At 36.8% G+C, this 21,603-nt stretch overlaps 4 protein-coding genes across 4 annotated transcripts; 2 read left to right on the forward strand and 2 right to left on the reverse strand.

The window, feature by feature from the left end:
• The first annotated feature begins 3,843 nt into the window (after positions 1-3,843).
• Positions 3,844-7,659, forward strand: LOC121983777 (oryzain alpha chain-like). Its single transcript, XM_042536389.1, has 5 exons — positions 3,844-4,392; positions 4,923-5,158; positions 5,260-5,400; positions 6,834-7,283; positions 7,364-7,659. Exons 1-5 carry the CDS (start codon positions 3,909-3,911, stop codon positions 7,460-7,462), a joined length of 1,410 nt encoding a protein of 469 aa, XP_042392323.1. The 5' UTR covers positions 3,844-3,908; the 3' UTR covers positions 7,463-7,659.
• Positions 7,660-7,693: 34 nt separating this feature from the next.
• On the reverse strand, positions 7,694-9,457 carry LOC121983775 (pentatricopeptide repeat-containing protein At1g59720, chloroplastic/mitochondrial-like). Its single transcript, XM_042536388.1, has one exon. The coding sequence runs from the start codon at positions 9,384-9,386 to the stop codon at positions 7,743-7,745; it is 1,644 nt and encodes a 547-aa protein (XP_042392322.1). The 5' UTR covers positions 9,387-9,457; the 3' UTR covers positions 7,694-7,742.
• A 2,207-nt stretch (positions 9,458-11,664) lies between these two features.
• Positions 11,665-13,508, forward strand: LOC121983778. The gene is made up of 5 exons (XM_042536390.1): positions 11,665-11,740; positions 12,293-12,352; positions 12,503-12,580; positions 12,668-12,840; positions 13,218-13,508. Exons 1-5 carry the CDS (start codon positions 11,719-11,721, stop codon positions 13,314-13,316), a joined length of 432 nt encoding a protein of 143 aa, XP_042392324.1. The 5' UTR covers positions 11,665-11,718; the 3' UTR covers positions 13,317-13,508.
• Positions 13,509-14,254: 746 nt separating this feature from the next.
• Positions 14,255-21,034, reverse strand: LOC121983779 (magnesium transporter MRS2-A, chloroplastic-like). Its single transcript, XM_042536391.1, has 13 exons — positions 20,381-21,034; positions 19,587-19,659; positions 18,967-19,037; positions 18,698-18,783; positions 18,512-18,602; positions 18,059-18,127; positions 17,326-17,406; positions 17,093-17,258; positions 16,153-16,198; positions 15,360-15,440; positions 14,850-14,932; positions 14,546-14,589; positions 14,255-14,439 (listed from the first exon to the last, which is right to left on the reverse strand). Exons 1-13 carry the CDS (start codon positions 20,777-20,779, stop codon positions 14,344-14,346), a joined length of 1,386 nt encoding a protein of 461 aa, XP_042392325.1. The 5' UTR covers positions 20,780-21,034; the 3' UTR covers positions 14,255-14,343.
• Positions 21,035-21,603: the final 569 nt, after the last annotated feature.

Genomic DNA, 21,603 nt, shown 5'->3' on the forward strand with positions numbered 1-21,603 from the left:
CAAGGAAAACTAAAAAGAGAGAAAAAGAAATTTAGAATAACGTTGGAAGAAAATGGAAAGACGGAAAGGAGGTGGTGGCGATGTATCAGGTGAAACTCTTTGAAAAGCCCGAAGAAATTTAAAGAGAAGGAAGAAGAGTAAAGAGAAATATGATCCTAATACCATATTTAAACATAAATACTGAATAGAGAGAAAATAATCGATTATTTAAATTGTAACAAATCTATTTATACATATTGTTAAAATAATATATGAAAAATATTATAATAAATATAGTAACATACTATGATAATTATTAAAATAATAAATATATAAATAATAATAAATATAATTAGGATTACAATTCAAATATAATAAATCATCTTCTAAATTTAAGAAGTAGAAGAATTCCAACACCAAAGCTATAAAATTATTTTGACAATTAGCCCAACTATTTTTAAGAAATTAGAACAATAAGTATCAGGTCTTGGGACCTTCTAATCACCAATGCTAAATAGAGTCTTCTTAATTTCATCCTAGAAATTGTGATCAGAATTTTTGCCCCGTAATCATGTGCCAAGTTGCATTCTAAAATGTTCTATAAATTCTTGAATTATCTTAAAAAAAATGATAAATTTAATTAGTCTCATTGATTATTTTTTAGGCTGATTGGTCTAGTCCCATGAAAATTTTCTATTGATTACCAGGATAAATCAGAAAGTGCACATGACAACCAGCCCTAGAAGCCTAGTATCATCCTGAATCACCTCATAGTAGGATGATGTAGTTGCTTCATTGCTTTTCTCAACTAACAATATTTCTCTTTAATATAATAATCCCAGTTAGCCTCATTGACTATCCTTAGGGTGACCGGTCTGATCCTATGAAAGTTTTCCACCGGCTATCAGTGTAAATCGAGAAGTACACATGGTGTTCAATATCCTTTGATTGCACCCTTCTTTTGGAGGAAATCACTATTTCTTTTCAAGGCTTGAAAGAAGGTTGTGTTGCCCCCAGGGCGTAGCGTAGATGGTGGACGCATGACATCTCTCGTGTAATAGTCAGGGGTCGATTCTCATAAACTGACGACCTAAGATTTACCCCACCATGTGTCTATGGCCGATGTATCTGTATATATCTTTCTCTATATCTATGATATCGGTACTAAGAGGACTGTTAAGGTAGCAGATTTATTTTGATTTTTGATTTTTTTTTTTTTATTTTGAGGAAAGAAAGTTGTGTTTAGTTCAACACCTTTGAAATATTGCCTTCAATCCAAATGAGGTGGAGTAATACAAATATAATTTTAAATGAACACTCCAATCAAAAACTAATAGTAGCTTAAAAAAACTACCAAATAAATGGACGGTGCATCATTTTTTTCATTTTAAAATTAATTAATTAATCAGTATATTATCTTCTCTCTCTACTGTTTCCAGTTGTTTTTTTGCCAAGTGTATGGATCTTTCGGGTGCGCGGAGGATTCCGTGGGCTTACAGGAATCATATGACGTGGTAGAAAATAAGTGGTGGGTGGGTGACACAATCCATCGAAATTCCTAGATATTTTTCAGTTTTTTTTTTGCCAAGTGTATGGATCTTTCGGGTGCGCGGAGGATTCCGTGGGCTTACAGGAATCATATGACGTGGTAGAAAATAAGTGGTGGGTGGATGACACAATCCATCGAAATTCCTAGATATTTTTCTACTCCGTTACGTCTTACTTTATGTTTTTTTGACTTTAATGCTGTCGCAGAAAATGCTAAATCACATGTGACGCTGTCTGATTTTTTATTTTACAAATAATTTCAAAAGTATATTTAATAACTTTTTCAAAATGCTTCAAAATTATTTATTGATATTAAAAATACAATTTAAACTTCTATTTCAATAATTAAATGTTCTAATGATTAGCTCCAACCCTACTAATTTCAGGTATTTCTTGTATAAATTATTTTTTTCAGGTATTTCTTGTATAAATTAATTTTAGTTTTTTGCTTCTTAGAAAAACAATCGTGTGATAAGGTTAATCTGGATATCTAATTTTTCCAATTAATCTTGAAAATAGAAATTTTTCATCGAGTAAATTCAGAATTACAATATCTCAAATTTAGAAAATTATCCATAGTATATCCTTAATTGAGATTCGAACTATGAATACTTAGAATTATTAAAGTATCGTTGCCACTGCATCACATAGCTTGAGGGTCGTATATTTTATTATCTTTTTAGCTTTTTACTAAATAATGTAAATAAATTTTTAAAATTATCAAATTAGATAAAGTAATTTTAAAATTATCAAATCATGTATTAATTTTTCGTTTTACCTCTTTCAGTGATTCATTTTTTTTTATCAGTTGAATCAACTTTACTCTATTTTTTTTATCAGTTGAATCAACTTTACTCTATTTTTTTTATCAGTTGAATCAACTTTACTCTATTTTTTTTATCAGTTGAATCAACTTTACTCTATGCTAAAATGTTGAAATTTTAAATAAATCAGTAACTGATTTATTTTTTTAATGAGTTGATTGATTTATTTTTTAAAAATCAAAATTTATTTTAAGTAAAATTAACTGATAAACTAAACGACAACGGATTAATATAAAATTAGTTTATATGTGTTCAGCTATCTCTCCTAATTATATCTATGCTCTCAAACATTAATTTAACTCAATATATATTGAGAACAGTAATTTTTTTAACATGAATATATTTGAAAATTTTAATTCGTATTTAAAAAATCATTACTCTCAATATATTGAGTTAAATTGGTATTTGAAAACACGAATATAATCAAGAGAATTAGCCGAGTACATAAGAACTAGTTTCATGTCAATCCGATGTTATTTGATCCATTAGTTGATTTTGTAGTTGATGGACCAAACGACCTCGAATTGACATTAAACTAGATCTTATGTATTTGGTTAGTTCTCTTGATTATATTCATGCTCTCAAATATCAATTTGACTCAATATATTAAGAGTAATAATTTTTTGAACATAAATTAATTTTTTTAAATATAATATATTTGTGTTCAACAAATAATTACTCTGAATATATTTAGTCAAATTAACATGGTATGAATATAATCAAAAAATTAATCAAATATATATAAATTAATTTCATATAAATCTAAAATCGTTTATTCCTCAATCGATTTTATTTAAAATTATCTTTGATTAAAAAAAAAACCAATCGATTGATTTACTTCAAAATTTGATATTTGATAGAAAGTAAAATTGATTCGAATAAGGGTAAAATTAAAAATAAATACATGATTTATTAATTTTAAATTTACTATACAAAATTTAGTTCGACAAAAAGTTATTATTGTTTTGGATTACATATTCTTAAAAAAGGATAAATTATATGGTCAAATTGAATTTTCTTAATTTATTTTTTCCATTTTAACTATAAAAAAAATAGTTGTTGTCAACAAAGGGTAGCTAGATGATTCCCTGAATCAGGACAACTTTAATTCGATTGTAATCCAAAATATTTAAATTTCAATGAAGGAACAAAATTAACTATTTACGGTCCACCAATCTGTCACCATCAATTATTTTCCTTCCACGGCTATGTTTATTAGAGGGATAGACAGAGGAGAGGAAGGGATGGAGGTGAGGAAGCTGACAAAGGAGACTTAATTAATGCTAAAATGAACGTGAATAACCTTCCCTTAGTTAACGTTGATTTTATCACCTAATTATTCGATATTTTCTTACAAGGAAATCCCTTCCTTTCAAGTAAACAGTATTCCTATTCAACTGTGTCTATTATTTAATTAATTAAATATATTTAATTAATTCTCATAAATGCATAAAAGATTCATTATCTTCTCTGGGACTCTATGCGCTCGTTTTGTATAAAAAAGCCTTTTCCATCAACAGGAAGGCATCTTTGCTTTCTCCTCTTCTCTTTCCACTCATGGCTTCCGTCGTTGCCGTCGCCCTCCTCCTCTTGATCTCTGGCCTCGCGGCCAGCGTCGCCGTCCCCGATCTGGACGTCCTCACCCTCGCCGAGCAAGATCGGGCCGTGACCGGCCGCAGCGAGGAGGAGGTGAGACTGCTCTACCTTGAGTGGAGGGCGAAGCATCGCCCCATCCAGAACGCCCTCGATCTGGACGACGACCGCTTCGAGGTCTTCAAGGACAACCTCAGGTTTGTGGACGAGCACAACGCGGCGGCCGACCGCGGGGAGCACTCCTTTCGGCTCGCGATGAACCGGTTCGCCGACCTCACCAACGAGGAGTACCGAGCAAGGTATCTCGGGAACTTCTCCCGGCGGAGGAGGCCCGCTGGCGGGGAAAGCAACGGTCGGTATCAGCTGAGAGAAGGGGACTCTCTTCCCGATTCCATCGACTGGAGAGAGAAGGGCGCTGTTGTTGCCGTTAAGGATCAGGGCAGCTGCGGTGAGCGATTTCTACTTTCGTTGACTTCAGTTAATTTTTTTTAATCTTAGATGTTAAGTAATACTGATTTTTTTGGGGGGGTAATCAGTGATAATAAAGTTAGATCTCTTGCTTTTGTTTGATTAAAACTTTTTCCAGATCTCTTTTTCTTCACCTCTTGTATGACTTTTGGCAAAAGGGGGTGCTCTTTGGAGTTATTGGCTTGGGGATCTGCTTCGATACTCTTTTTCAACCTCTATTTTGTACGAATCTTGCTGGATCTAGAAATTTATTTACTGCTAGTGTCACAATCTGATCATCACCACCCATGATCTTTTTTTCTTGAGATCGAATCATCTGATTATGATTTTCTTTCCAATTGAAAACCTTTTTTACTTACTACTAGTACCGTAAAGAAATAAGTAGATCATAAATCCGTGATCAATTACTAACAAGTTATGGCAAGCTAAACTGCTAAAGGTGATAAAACAAGGTATTTTGTTTCAATGAATTCAACATGTATGCTGATTATGGCTTTGTTGGTGTTACAGGTAGCTGCTGGGCATTCTCAACAATTGCTGCCGTGGAAGGCATTAACCAAATTGTCACGGGTGACCTGATTTCGCTGTCGGAACAGGAATTGGTTGACTGCGATACCTCATACAACCAGGGCTGCAATGGTGGACTCATGGATTATGCGTTTGAGTTCATCATAAACAATGGCGGCATCGACAGTGATGAGGATTACCCGTACAAGGCTCAAGATTCAACTTGTGACACTTACAGGGTGATTTATGGACTGAACATTTGCAATTAATAGATATGCCATTTTTAATACTTTAGATAGTGAACGTCGTTATAATCTTGGTGCCTGCCTTTCTCATGCAGAAAAATGCTCATGTTGTGACAATTGACTCTTATGAAGATGTTCCTGTCAATGATGAGAAGTCTCTCCAAAAGGCTGTGGCGAATCAACCAGTTAGTGTTGCTATTGAAGCTGGTGGCAGAGTTTTCCAGTTGTATGATTCGGTAAAGATTCGATCAGATAATTAAATTTCTGGAATTGTATCCATTTGAATCATGCAGTAAGTATTTTCTTCACAAAAAAATTGTTGGTGTTTCCCATCATCCATGGTGAGTTTTTCACATATTGTTTAATAAAGGAATATATTTAGATGGGAACCTTTAGGCGACCAATTGAATTGTTGTTTTAGGGCACATGATGTGTTTATTTTTGTCCTTTTTTTGACATGCAGTAGAAAATTATATTCAACTTGGTGATAATTCTTTGGTGGGTCATCATAACATTGATGTGTTTTCTTCCACCGTTTTCTTGTTCTTTGTCGTTCCTAAAGCTAATAACATTAGTTTATTAAGCTGTGAAGGTTATTCCTCTATACAAATAGTTGACTTATGAGCAATAATATTGTATGTGCTGCAAATAATTAAGTGCCAGTAGATGCAGATGCCATAACATAAAATATGTTGCTCTTCTTGAATGCCTTCATGATGCACCTAATTGCATGATTTGATATTATAATTCATTGCTTGCACAAAAAAATTAATGGATTTAGATCCATCCTCATAGAATAGATATTGTTTATGTTGGATGCCTAGTTGTTTATAATCCCAATTTTTATCTAGATTTTGAACAGGTTTTGGCTATTTTAGTTGATAAGATCCATACTTGATGGATATGATGTCTCAAATTTATTACACCCTTGTAGACCTAAATTAGATGCCTTTAGAATGCCTTTAGATGGTCATACCATGTGACCTTGAAGTCATCTCTTGCAAAATGTAAGGTAAGATTATATACAATAGATTCAATGTTGTTCGACTCTTTTTTAGGGCCCCGCATCTGCCATAACATAAAATATGTTGCTCTTCCTGAATGCCTTCATGTTACACCTAATTATATGGTTTGATATTATAATTCAGTTCTTGCACAAAAAAATTAATGGATTTAGATCCATCCGCATAGAATAGATAGTGTTTATGTTGGATGCCAAGTTGTTTATAATCCCCATTTTTATCTAGATTTTGAACAGATATTGGCTATTTTAGTTGATAAGATCCATATAACCAGACTCTAAATAGTATAGGAGATATATAGTGCCTCTTGTACCACTTGATGAATACGTTGTCTCAAATTTATTATGCTCTTGTAGACCTAAATTAGATGCCTTTAGAATAGATCCAATATTGTTCGACTCTTTTTCGGGATCCCGCACTGACGGGAGCTTCCTGCATTGGGCTGCTCTTATTTTACTATATAAATCTCTTGACACGATCAAGCAAAGCGGCCAGCTCTCATGTGAAAGTCCACAACAATTTTCAGTTTTGTAACTTTCAAGTTTCTACCTCACAAGCTTGAGTCGATCTTCCTTTCTACTGATTTCTTTCCTGTCAAAAAGTACAGTGAGGTCATGCTCTTCATTTACTCTTCATTTGTTTCGCAGGGAATATTCACCGGATACTGTGGAACTTCACTAGATCACGGTGTGACCGCCGTCGGTTACGACACTGAGGATGGCAAGGACTACTGGATTGTGAAGAACTCATGGGGTGGCAGTTGGGGAGAGTCTGGGTACATTAGAATGGAACGGAACATCGAGTCCGCCACCGGCAAATGTGGTATCGCAATGGAAGCTTCGTACCCAATAAAGGTAGGTGCCAATCCACCCAACCCCGGCCCGTCTCCGCCTTCCCCTGTAAAACCTCCCACTGTCTGCGACAACTACTACACCTGCCCTGAAAGCACCACATGCTGCTGCGTCTACGAGTATGGCAAATACTGCTTCGCTTGGGGATGTTGCCCGCTCGAGGATGCTACCTGCTGCGACGATCACTACAGCTGCTGCCCTCATGACTACCCTATCTGCAGCATCAGCGACGGAACTTGCCTAATGGTAACATCCCGATTTCTGATACACATTGCAGTGCTAAAGTAAGCTTTCGTCTAACGTTGTCTTTTTTATTTGATTGGCAGAGCAAGAACAGTCCTCTCCGGGTGAAGGCTTCCAAGCGCACTCCAGCTGTTCCCTACTGGGCGTCGACTGGTTCAGAGGTTCTGAAGAGCAGTGCATGAGGCTGGAGACGTTTGGTTCCGACATGAACATCGATATTTATCGACGATTAAGAATGCTCTTGTACATGTATATTCTATAAAGCTCCAAGATCATGGACTAATTAGATCTTGGATTTAAGTAGGTTATGATGCACCTCCATTGCCTTGTAACTTATTTGTAATGAAACGAAGATTTGTCTATATTGTTCGTTTGATCAGATATTATCAAAAGTATTTAGTATTAATAATTTTTAATAATATTCTTTTTAGAAACTAAAAAATAAGGCAGGTTGAATTCGAGTCACCAGTAGTCGTTACAAGAACAGGATCCGTTTTTGAACTCATGGAATCTGATCCGATCTCTCACCACGATCACCACGCCGTAAACCTTGGAGACGAGCTTGATCATGGCGTGGCAGTCCCCGCACATCCTCAAGTTCTTCATCACTCGGATCGGCTCGCCGGCCTCCGCCTCCAGCAGCCCCAACGCGATCGCCAGCCGCTCACTGTGCAGCCTTAACGCCGCCCCCCTCGCCGCCTCCCCCTCCGCCACCGTCGCCGCCTGCGCTGCGTCCGGCGCGTACCCCGCCGCCGTTAGCCTCCCCTCCACCTCTCGGAGCTTATTGTAGATCTCTGCCGCCCGCGGGTGGGACGTGTCGCCGGCGACGAACTGATGCGTCGCCCCGCCGCTCGTCTCGATGGCGCTGCAGCCCGGCTCCTTCCTCGCCAACATCCGGCGGACGGCGCCCGCGTCGTTCCAACGGTTGGCCGAGGCGTAGACTCGGGAGAGCAGCACGTAGATGCCACTGGCGTCGTCGTCGGTGGATTCGAGGGCTTTCCGGGCGACCGATTCGCTGATCCGCACGCCGGCGTTTCGCTTGCTGCAGGCGTCGAGGAGACTCCGCCAGATCACGGCATCGGGCTTGCAGGGCATGCCGGCGACGAGGTCGAGGGCCTCGCCGATGAGGCCGGCGCGGGCGAGGAGGTCCACCAAGCAGCCGTAGTGCTCGATCCGGGGTGCGATTCCGAACTCCGCCGTCATCAAGTCGAAGTACCTCCGCCCCTGCTTCACCAATCCGCCGTGATTGCACGCGCTCAGAACTCCGACGAAGGTGATCGCATTCGGCCTCAGTTTCTCCTCCGCCATCAATCGATCGAAAACCTCGAAGCACTGGGCGACGCGGCCGTGCATCGCGAACCCTAGAATCATCGCGTTCCAGGAGGCGACGTCTCGGGTGGGCATGCTGTCGAACAGTTGCTGGGCGAGAGTAATCGATCCGCATTTGGAATACAAATCGATCAACGAGTTGTTAATCAAGACGTCGGCGGCGACGGCGAGCTTCCCACCTTGCCTCCTCAACGCTAGTGCGTGAACCCACAACCCCAAGGAGAGGGAAGCGACGCCGGCGCAGGCGCCGATCAAGCTCTGAAGAGTGTACTGATCAGGGGCGAGATGCTGGTGCTGCATCTCGCGGAAGAGGTCGAGGGCGGCGTCGTGGTCGCCGTTGGCGACGTAGCCATCGATGGCGACGTTCCAGGAGACTCGGGAGCGGCGGGGCATGGCGTCGAAGAGGTGGCGGGCGAGGGGCATGCGGCCGCAGGAGGCGTAGAAGTGGATGAGGCTGTTGATGGCGTAGAGGTCGGAGGCGAAGCCGAGCTTGAGTATGTGAGCGTGAATCTGGGAGCCCTCAGGGAAGGCGGAGAGGAAGGCGCAGGCAGTGAGGACGGCGGGGAAGGTGTAGTTGTTGGGCAGGGCGGAGAGGAGCATCCGTTCGTAGAGTGCGAGGGCGAGGGGCTTGCGGTCCGGGGAGCGGGCGCAGGTGCGAATTCTGGCGTTCCATGAGGATGAGGCGGCGCCGGCGGAGCTGGCATCAGCAGTGGGAGGGCGGTGGTCGAGGCCAGCGGGCGGCGGCGGGAGAGCGGAGAAGAGAGCGGCGGAGGACATGGTCGAGAACGGAGTGGCGACATAACGAGAAAGAAATTGTGGTTTTTGGATGGGAGTTTTTTTGGATTGTGTAATTTGTGTGGACGACAAAAGGCCCAGAATAAATGCTCGAGAAGATAAAATCAAGTGTGTAAAGGCTGGTTGAGTTCGGTGTAATAGAGCCGAGTCAAATTTATTCTGGGATATTTGAGTGTGACTCATTTACTATTGGACCGAACTCAAATTTTATTTAACTAATATGATTATGACTCACAAATTTATTTAATTTTTTATCCAATCTAAACAAACTTAATAAATATAAATTATAAATTTAAATATTCATTAAAAATTAAATTATATATTTTTAAAATATAATATTTTTATTAAAATTTATATTTTATTTTAAAAATAAATTTAATATATTTATGTTTCATAAATAGTCTGAAAATTTTATAAATTTAAAATTAAAAAAAAAATTATTTAAAAATTGATTCATGAGTTTAACGAACATGTTTACGAGTTAACGAGTCGAATATTGTGAAACTTGAACTCAATTTGTTTATTTTAACAAGTCTTATTAAACGAGCTCAAGTGAATTTTTATTTTCGAATAGCTCATGAGTGACTTAATTCATTTACACTACTAATTGACTATATCTTTAACTTAATTTATTGATAAATTTATATGAATAAAAATATATGTCCAGTAAGGAAGATACCATTAATTTCAGAGACGGTAGTGATTTTTCTGAGGCTAGATCCCTGATAAAAAAACAAATGAAAAGGAATGACCAGACTCTCTTGCATCGAGGAGCGGTCTCTGGTCATTCGTCCCGACTCAAATTATAATTTAGGGAAGGTAACCTAAGGAGGGATCGTAACCAATTACAGTCGAGTCACGATGAAGATCCAATAATAATTGTAAATGATTCATTCCCTGATTCTTTTTCTTTTACACCAGAGGATTTGATTTTGATTTTATCCTGTCAATAAGGAGTAGTCTACTTTTTTGGACGAGAGGATTGTTAATAATGTAATTACGGTCGGACCATAGTCACGATTCGATTACAATTGGTTACTATCTCTCTTTGGGTTCACTTTCCTATTCAGATTAAAGTTTGAGTCAGGGTGAACGATCAAAAGTCACCGACAATGAGCGGGTTATCGATATCGAACGAAGGACAACCCACTCCGATCTAAATTATAATCTATATAACAAATAAATCTAGAAAAAAATTACAACTAATTATCACGACCGATCACAATTATATGATTGATCATCATCCACAAAACAGTGTACCAAAAAATCCAATCTAAAATTGTCCAATCCAGAATCGGTTATTAAAAGTACACTCTTGAATTTTTTTTTCTTTCCGGATACTTCCGCTCATGATAATCCAAGTTTTTTTTATTAAATTCAACGCCGCTCATGATACTTCCGCTAGTAAAGAATTGAACGGTTGCACCCACTTTATCTAACGATGATTGCTGGGACAGACACTTTATGTAACGAAGATTTAAATACCATCCATATATTACATTTGAGAGTTCAAATTATTTGTAATGTCAGACGATACCTGAATTATTATAAACAAAAATTATTAAAATATAAACTCTGATAAATAATAAATTTACATAAAATTTATTTACGGATATTAAGATATATTTATTTGAATAAGTAAAAATTGAATAGCACGAAATATAAGTACAGAAGTTGGACACACTCTTAAAAATTGGTACATATTATATTATGATGATCTTAACTGAAGACGTGAAGCTGAAGAATCAGAGAGTGGTAATTTTATTAATTGGATGAAGAATTTACTCTTTTTTATAAAATAAAATTAAGACTAGGAAAAGGTACTTAGCATTGGTCGCATTCAAGTTAGAAAAATAAAAATAAAAAAATATTATGAGTTGTGTACATTTTTTTTTTTAGAAAAACATTTTAGTCAAGTAAGATATTCTAAATTAAACAACTAATATATTCAAATATATATTTATATAAAAAATAATAATTCTTTAAATTAGTTGTTCATTGAAATTGATATAAGATTAAAAATTTATCTATGTACTGGTTTAAAATTGAAATTTGATGATTTTATGGTAAATTTAATATTTTTGGATTTGAGGTGGCGTGATTCATTAAGCTTGGAGCCCAAGCAATACTCTGTCTCGCTAATGGCCGTCCGATCACAATCTAACGGACAAATAGATGAAGACAAACAAATCCACCGACCCTTCTGGAAGCGCTGCTCGCTCTATATATTCCAGTTTCTTCGACCTCGAAGCTCGAGTACCTTTTGAGAACCTTCTTCTTCTTTTGCCGATTCATCTGCGACTCCTCCTCGAAGATGGCTCGCGGCAGCTCCGGCGGTAAGATTTTTCATCTGCGACTTCTTCTTTCGTAGACGCGATTGATGTTGTATTTGATCTCGTAGTTGTTGGAGTCAGGTGGCATTGATATTGTTTGGGTTCCTCTTGCACTAGATAGGTGCGAAGAAGTGATTTATTTATTCTAGATTGTAGTTATAGTTCGTAGCACTCGAATCCTTGATCAATATCGTGTCATAAGTTCTCAAAATGGAGAAGAAGAAAAAAACTCAAGTCGATTCGTTCTGTTTGGACGGAAGTTTTCTTCGTGTTATGTATTGACCTAGATGGGCGATTGATGTTGTATTCGAGTTCAATGTTGTTGTAGTTGGGACTTGGGAGGTGTTGATCTTGTTCGGATTTGTATTGCATTTGATGGGTGACAAGAATTAAACCCTTTATTTTAGTTATTCTTATGGCCTGAATATCCTTCCTAGATGCGATCGGTGTTGTGTTTGAACTCATTGTTGTCGGAGTTTGAAGGTGTTTATCTTTCTTTTGACCTGTCGCGTCTTCATTTTAGATGATTTTTATGCCTTTTATCCTCAAATTTAGGACGCTCTTCTGGTCGTGCTGCATCTCGAGCAACTCCGACGAGGAACCCACCTCAAAAAGGTATCTATCCCCCTTCTCATATATTTGTTTTACCCAAGAATTATCCTTTCTTTCTAAATTTTGGATGATCCACTGACATTCAAATGCATTTTATTACACGATCTACTAATTTCTTCTGAAACTATGCTGTATACATTTTCTCTGCTGCAGCGCGCTCTGCACCTCCACCTGCTCCCGCTCAAGCAAGAGAATCACTCCTTGGCTCATTTGTTGCCGACATTAAGGAAGGTTTTTTTATTTACAATTATGTTGCATTTAACAAACAAAGCTTGTGTCTTTATGTTTCAAATTTCAAGTGGTTTTGCTCACTGGCAGGGTTCGGTTTTGGTGCCGGGATTACCCTCGCGCATCGAGCAATTGAAGCTGTTCTAGGTCCTCGTTCCATTAAACTTGAGACTGTAGTCTCTCCAGCCCCAACTGCTCCTCCTCCTGTGAATGCCTCTTTGGAATCTGATGCTTGCAATATCCATTCTAAAGCCTTCCAGGACGTAAGTGATCGAGTCAATTTGCTTTTTGTCACTTGATACAATTACCAAATTGATATTCTTTTGAATGATACACTTGCGTTTGCTATATTCTAATTCTGCTAATTAATTGCCTGATTGAGGATAGACAAGGAATAGAATAGGATAAGTATTTCTTAATTTGGTCCATATAATGAAACATATATTGAATCACTACTGCACTTGTATTTGATTTCTAGACAGAATCATCTACGAGTATTTATTTTGTAAGGCCTTCATGAGGAGTAAATAAATAATCCTATTATATTGTTTTGCTGGATTCATATAATACATTTCGTTTGTGTTATTTCCATGTTGAACCTAATAGGTAATCAATCCCATATATGTTTCTTATGAAACAGTGCCTCAACAACTTTGGGAGCGACATCAGCAAATGCCAGTTTTACTTGGACATGCTCAAGGACTGTCGCCGTGGATCTGGTGCTGTTCTTGCCGCGTAGTGTTTGATCTATTTCAAATAAATTGTCGTTCAGCATTATGGTTAGGGTTGATCTGAGATGCTCGTAATGGCGTTGCACTTGGATTTCTATGCTACGTACATTTTCATAATTGTTTCGGAGCAAGTAGTACACGAACTCTCTTTTGATTTCGGTAATGAAGTTGAGTCCCGATTCAAATGTGGTACCGCCCGCTGCCCCTTGCGTTGTGTTTTAATAAATCGACAGCAAGTAGTTGCAATTTTAATAATATATTGAGAAAAAATTTATTTGATTGAGAATCGTACAAATAGGCCAACTGTTTTCTGTTATGCACTGAATCCGGGCGGGAAACAAATACAAAGATGAATGTCACTATTAGCGTAATCGAATTTAAACATAATTTTTTTAAAGATGAATTTAAACTCATAATATTTTATTCGAGCAAACTTATAATTTTATATAATTTTAATTTAAATATATTAAAGTTTAAATTTGAATTTAGTTATTTTAAATTATAATTCTTCAAATCCAACTTGAATTTTATTTCAAACCGACTAACATAAATTGATTTATATTTTTGACCATGAAGAGCGGAAATTAAAATTTTAAGAAGAAAGAGAATCGTAATTTATTAACTGACAATTTTAAAGATAAAATTAATCACCTTAAAATTAGACAAAAAGTAACATATACCTTTTTTTATTCATCAAATTATATCATATATAAAAAAAATTGACATATGTACTTTTTTTTTTTTTTACTTACGAAATTACATCATATATACTCAAAAAATGACAAATATATACTTTTTCAATTACAAAAATTATACTACATATAATTTACATTCCATTCTCTTCCCATATCCCTAAGTTACATAGCACATTAGAATTAAGAGATTAAAATTTAATTTTATATTTCCAAATAAACTATCTACAAAACAATCTAACGAATAAATAAAGTTGTTTGAAATTTCCATTCTAGAAAGCTTATTTATGGAAAAATTTAAAACATGCTATACAAGAAAAAATCGACTGAAAAATGGTTAAGGTTACAATACTCTCCTAGATTTGAGATATGAGTAAACAATGAAAAATGCAGCCACTGCTCCAATTATTATCCCAGCCGTCGTCAGCCAAAATGCACACTGTTCCAAGTTATCAGTTCAAACATTTGTGTGCCTTCTGAACGTATTCGACAAAGAAAAAGGGTTTAAATGAAACGAATTTTCAGGATCAGGCAGAGAATCATACCAGTTTCTCCTCAAGGTATGACTTCAAGTTCATGCCAAATATTCCTACAAATACGCCAAGCAACAAATAATGAGAACATACAACAATTACAACATGCTATCAAAAAGTATATACACACACACATACGGTGACAACATATCGTCCATCTATAATATGTTATTAATGCATTCAATTTTTACAAAATTCATCAATAAATTATAAAAGAAAGGTTTATTTATTTTCATGAAAGAAAGGTTCTCCAGATAAGAAAAATGATCAATGTGTTATAAAACGTGGAGTGCAGTTGAGCATGCTATGGACTTACCTGCCACTAAAGCACCTACGGATACACAGAATGTTCCAACTTGGAGAAGCAGCTCCACTCTACTAACTTCGAGTCGACGGGAACTAAGTTAATAAAAGGAGCAAATAGATTAATAAAAAACATTTGTTATTGAAATTTTCGTTTTGGATTTAATGACAAAACTGAAATTGATATGCATCTTTATCAAGTTACTGCAAGTTCTTCAATAACTAAGATAGGAGGGTGAGGGTAAGTACAAATAAAAGCAACATAAATATGTATACAAACAATTTATGTTTCACAAATAAATCCAACCTTAGTGAAGCATGTTCTAAATATCATGAAAATTTCTAACTTGGTAGAGAAGCGATAATCAATGTCCTTAAATTGATCCTTCACTTCTTCATGGAGAATTAATAGTTAAAAGAATAAATATGCAAATTGAGATGGCATTTTTTTAAAATGGGCAAGAAAAGAGAGCAATAAAGCTTATTCTAGTCAAATCTTAAAGATAAAATGGAAAATATAAACCTTAAGTTCACAGAAATGGAATCCTCTGTTTCTTTAGCAGAATCAAGAAGTCTCTCCGCTTGCCCATGGCACGATTCACATCTAGGAAAGTGAAACAGACACAAATAGTTACACAAATTAAGTAGTTCTGAAATCATAACACCATGAAGGACCTAAGTATTAACAAGATATTAAAGGGGATCACACATTCTCTCAATTCTCAAATCCAGTTTGCCTTCCAAATCTCTCAAATACTATACACCTATTGCTTTGTTGACTGTCCTAATAATCCTGTTTCTCTAAACAATTTTGGCGACTCTTCTAGTAATAAAATTGCGTTCTGAAAGTCGCCATCAGGTTTTTATCTTCTTCTACTATCAATTCTCTTGTCAGGGCCTTCCTTGAATCCATTAACCATTCTCTTTGGAAAACCTTCTTCAACACTGATTAACTATTCTATTTGATTAACAATCCTACAGGAACTGTCTTTTCAAGGCTGTTAGTGGTTTTAATTTTCAATTGCCATAGCATGGAACTGTCTGGTTCCCACTCCCCAACATTGTGAGAGATGCATTACTCTTTAACCCACTATTTTAGCTCATGGATTGACCTCCACCTTATTCCTTTAAGTGGAGACCTCTATGTGGAGAATGACTAGCTTTGGTTACGAAACTAATAGGATTTGCAAGGCAGTAGTTTAGAGAATTATTAGGACAGTCAACAAAGAAAATTATCATACTTTTGCACCGGTAACAAAAAATTCATCAAACCCATGATATTTCAAATACACAAAGGATTTCTAAACATAGATTACCTTTGAAGATAATTCTCCAAGAGCATTTCAATCTCTTCTTCTTCTTCTACAAATGAAAAGGTATTCTCAGGACATGCTTATACTATGCAAGTGATGTAACATCCTTTTTTGTGTGGCATGCATAGTACTTGTCAATCAATCAAATGTAGTCCAAGATAACATTCAAACAATTTTTTTTGGGAAAAACAAGCAAACATATAAAACGAGGGAATACATGACACGACTTGCTTAGATGGGATGCTAGCATCCAAAAGTCAATTCTCTCATCCGATAACCATAGGTAAGGTATAATCATCATTAGTTGAATTGTTTGCTATATTTGTGCAATTTGTTGATATTTTTATTTTAATTCAATTGTCTTTCTAATTACTATAGGTTTATATTCAGAAACAAATAAGATCATGTAGAAGAAAATTCTAAAATTCAAACTCATTCGAGTTAATTTTTGCATGATTTGAAGCGTGGAAACCTACTGAGTTTGTCAACACAGTATGGTATCACAACTAACCATTTTGGCTAGAGATCAAAACTCTAGCATGGAACTGTACTTTAGATCTTGAATGCAATACCCGTCTGCTTGCAGCAGATGCAATACAGACACTGTTAGCATTGTGGTACATTCATTGATTCATAGCAAACTCTTTGATCTACTAAGTCAGCACATGTTAAGAAATTGGATAAATATTTGTATGCTTTTGTGGTTGTCACTAACTTAAACTTCCAATATTTCCATTCTGGGAACTTATTCCCCCTATTTCTTCATTTTATATGACATAAAATGCATGAGTGGATATTCACCAACACAGCATTCAGTTTGTGTTTACATACAGCAGCAACTATGAGCTGCCGCTAAGTTGCAATTTCATAGTAAGAATTTAAGAGTTATGATAACTTCAAAGCCAAAGGGAGGATATTGACAAACACAAATAAGATAGCATACCTTCAGCAATCTGTTTGTCCCATAGAATGGAGCATTCCTCATCGCCAGTTTCACGCTTGATTGTACTTTTCCATCCCATTATGCATATGTGTCGTATCTCATCAGGGTCCTCTAAAAGATCAAGTAGCATCTGCTTTAAAGCGCCTGCCTTCGAGCCAAGCTCAACCTTTCAGACATAGGACAATGTGATTACATTGTAAAGAAAATGTTTGAGAAACACCAAATAGTGATACCAAGGTTTGTTTACTGAGACGTAGCTGTTCTAGCACATCAGCTGTTAGTTTGTTGGGTAGAACTTGAAGTAATGCCACCACCTGGAGAGATGAGCAAATGCTTATTCTACCCATACAAAATGTAAAAATTGATTCCATTCAGGATAAATACGCATGTAGTTTGCTTTAGGATGTATTCTACTTACAATCCTGGACACCACACAAGTGAGAAAAAAGTGAAGAGATACACCTCAAAAATAAGATGAGAAACAACTTAAAGTTTAAACTTCTTCATAGCCACAGAAATTAAAATGCACTTTTAATTTTTGGTCTTCGTAATTTAAGGTTGTACTGGTGTAAGCAAAAAAAAAAAGACAAAAAAAAGAAGAATTACACTCACAAATAAGAGGAGAAGCAACTTAAAGTTTAAATTTCAAAGCCATCAAAGCTAAAATGTGTTATTAGTTTTTTGTCTTGCAAGTTGCAATTTAAGGTTCTACTGCTGCTACTACTACTACTAACGCTACTTGTGGTGAGGGAGAATACAGGTTCTCTGAGGAAGTTGTATTTTAATTAAATGAAAATTTGAGGGTTCAAACATTGAACACATTAATGTATGACCCGGCTCCAATTTCAAAAATCATATAGAAATATCAGTGACCATACATGAATTCCCTAAGTCTAGATCATTCATATCCAGTTGGAAAACTTTTAATCACAAAATCAAATGATTCTTTTTGGTTCTAACACTCACACGGGGTTCAACCTCCATAAGTTTCTCTTCCAACCCTTGTATGCGAGAGAGTAATGCAGCTTCAACAACCTGCACAAGAGACAAGATACATTTAGATTAATCCTTTAGTGCAACTGACTTTTGAGGTTTGAAAATTAGAAGCATCAAATTACAAAGACAGCAAAGAAAAACATAGGGTGGAATCTTTGTCCTTGAATACAACACTCTTGGTTTCTCTCTTGTACTGACTTTTCCTTTAACAAACTTCAAATAATTGTCACCGGTAAGAAAACATATGTAACGATTCAACCATAAAATAAGGAGATTTATCTTCATAAATGTCTACAATAGGTTTCAAACTAAAGTAAACATATGGCAACATAAAATTTATAAACAAGGAACATAACCACTTTGCTAAAGTATTTCTCTGATAGAAGATCTAAATAAAATAAGGTTTTTGAGAATATTAATTACCTCCAGGGAAAAAGGCATTGCACAGCTGATGTTCATGTTTCTGGGATTTAAGCGAGACAATAATGATTTTAGAAAGTTCTTTCCACCTTTACTGTATTGTATCCATAAAATAAAATATACAAATTATCAGCAATGATGGGAATAATTCCATGTTATGCAAGCAGAAATTCTAACTAGATATATTACCGGTTATAGTCAAATATAAGAACGCATTCATGCATAGCAATTGCTCGTAAGGTCCCGAGATTCAACAATATAGCCTGTTCCCTTACCTGGAAAATAAAGAAAATATGCTACAATCATTGAGATGTTAGCAGTATTGCGCATTGTTCATATTTTCTTCATGTATATAAATTGGCTATAAATTCCAAAAATTAACAGTTAATTCCTCAACAATTAGAGTGAAAATTAACACACACACACACACACACACACACACACACACACACACTTACCAGCAAAGAAGGCATTGAGTTCATCAACCACAATGATGGGTCAACACTCCTGATATCTCTTGGCCGAAGACCTAAGTTGCATGCAGAAAATAATATTGTATACTTAATCAAGTGTAAATTGAAAAACAAAAGGTAAAATCCTAGACTAGACAGTAGTGAAATTACCAAAAATCACCATAGCATCTATCATAACACGTGATCTTCAGAATTTGCCATTCAAAATAACATGCTGTAGAAGTACTCAACAAATACTTAAACCAAGAGCTTGTAGATTGATATGCTTTGGAAAAAGTAAGTGACAATTTTACAATCAGAGCTTTCATGAATAAAATTTGTCCTCCCTGAAAATTATGATCGCTCATTGAAATTGATTAGGTGAAAGAAGTATGTGAGCTTGTGGCCTAACTCCTAAGTAAATGAAACTTCGAAAGTCCAAATTCTGACTAATCAAAAACTAGTCACGAGTATGAAATTGTAAAGCACCTATGAAGGTAAGAATAATTAGTTCATAAAATGAAAACATTCTCCACTGTAAAAAGCTTCTGGTTATCTACGTGGAAAAAAAGGCAAACCAAGAGAGGAAAAGAAACTCAAAGAGTGCAATATCACTTGGTACATACCACTTGACTTCAATAACTGTCTCCGACTAATCTTTTTTGTGGACATTGTTCCATCAGATTTTACTTCTATCACCTGAATCCAGCCAATTTTAAAAGATTAGATATCTTCAGATTCCAATGAAGCATGTGCCCAGCCCAAGTTTACAACAATAATTGATGTGTTAGTAACAAAGAGCCACAAAATACATGGAACACAATAAAATTATTAAAACGGATATCAGTCTGAGATGTCTCCATGCAGCATGTGCATACGCTGCAAAAGGAAAAGTTTAAAATTAAGGCCCTGCACAACCACACAATCCAATTGATTTAATCCTTGTGAACAGCCAGGACTATATAAAAGCAGAATCATGTGTCGATTAAAGGGGCCTCTGGGTGATTTCCACATGAAAGACCCTCCATGCTAGCTTTATCTTTGCGATTATGCAGGCGCAGTTTGATTAACTTCTATGTGAATAAAGAGGGCGAGGAATGATGTCCACACACCTTTCTATTGTCTTCGATTCGGAGTGATTATCAAGCCGCTCAGACACTACATAAGTAACTAAATGCCCAAAGAGAATCGCAAAAAAAAAACTTTCATGAATATAAGTTAACACCAGGACATAGATATGAAATTCCTTGTTCAAATTTTGGGTCTAGTAATCAAGGTTTCAACAAATTAGTCTACAAGTTAAAATTACAGACAACAAGAGCAGCGTGAGATTAGAACTTGATAGGTATTATTTACGCCAATCCATTGAAATTAAAGGCGATGCTTACGTACAGCAGATGCATTTTGAAGCCATATTTACCTCATAGACGGGCTCTCTGATCCCCAGCGAGATCAACTCCACAGACCCCGAACTCCTCCGAGGCCGCGTAGATCCGTGCCGAGGACGAGCCCCAACGGCATGGCCCGCACCATTACTGCCGCCGCCGCCGTCCGCCAAGTACTCTGCCTCGTCCAGTTCCTCCCGGGCGACAGCCCCGCCACCGTCGTCATCCGCCACCGCCTCCGGCCTCGGCGGCGTGAGCTTCTGCCTCAAAGGCGAAAGAATAGGGCTAAGGGAGGCGGGGAAGCGAAGCTTCGTCCTTTTGGTGGGGTTCTTCGAGTGAAGACACGGCGCAGGACAATGAGGCCTTTGGTGATGCTGAAGCAGATGAGGCAGATTCAAGAAGAGGAGGAAGAGGGACGAGGAAGCGGCGGCCATCCGAGCGATGGAGGAGGGGCATGTGAAGGAATGATACTTCACCTCTTCGACGGAGATCGCCGAATCCGCAAGGAAGGCATCTGATCCGGGGATCGTCACGATCGATGTCGCCGTCACAGAGGAAGATGAGATGGGAAGCGAAGAATCCACCAACAAGGACGGATCGGAGCGGAGGAGCAACGAGAGCCAGGCAAACCGCGGCCATGGAACTGGAATTGAAGCTTCAAATTTGCGTGGAGGAGCTCGATCGACAAAACCTGGACCACTCGCGGGGCCGGAAGTAGTTAATTCTAGTCAATTTATATTTTTAGTCTTTTAACTTATAATATTTTTTAATTTCAGTCCTTTTTTTTTTAAAATTGAAATTTTTCAACAGAAAATGATGAGTTGTAAATTAAATTTGGAGATTTTGATTTTTTATGACCCATATGCTTTTTATATTCCAACCACAAACTAGATATTTTTCGTTAAAAAATTTCAATTTTAGAGGAAAAATGACTGAAATAGGAAAATATTACAAGTTACAAAACTAATAACGTAAATTAACTCATAATAGGACTAAAATTGAAAAAGATACAAATTACAGGACTGAAAATGTAATTTTTATATACCGTTCTTTTATCCAACCATGTAAGTTTTCGAAATTATCATATTACCAAATCAGTCAAATCACTAGAAAGGTTTTAAAATTACCAAAGCTTGTCATCTTCAAAATGGTATCAGCTGTGAATTCCTTTGCCCAATTTCCATACATAAGCCTGTCATCTTCCAAATTGAAACCTTTAATCGTAGGTTTTCTTAGATTATCACTTTTGAAATTTATT

Source organism: Zingiber officinale, chromosome 5B (genome assembly GCF_018446385.1).
Source record: "Zingiber officinale cultivar Zhangliang chromosome 5B, Zo_v1.1, whole genome shotgun sequence".
NCBI lineage: Eukaryota > Viridiplantae > Streptophyta > Magnoliopsida > Zingiberales > Zingiberaceae > Zingiber > Zingiber officinale.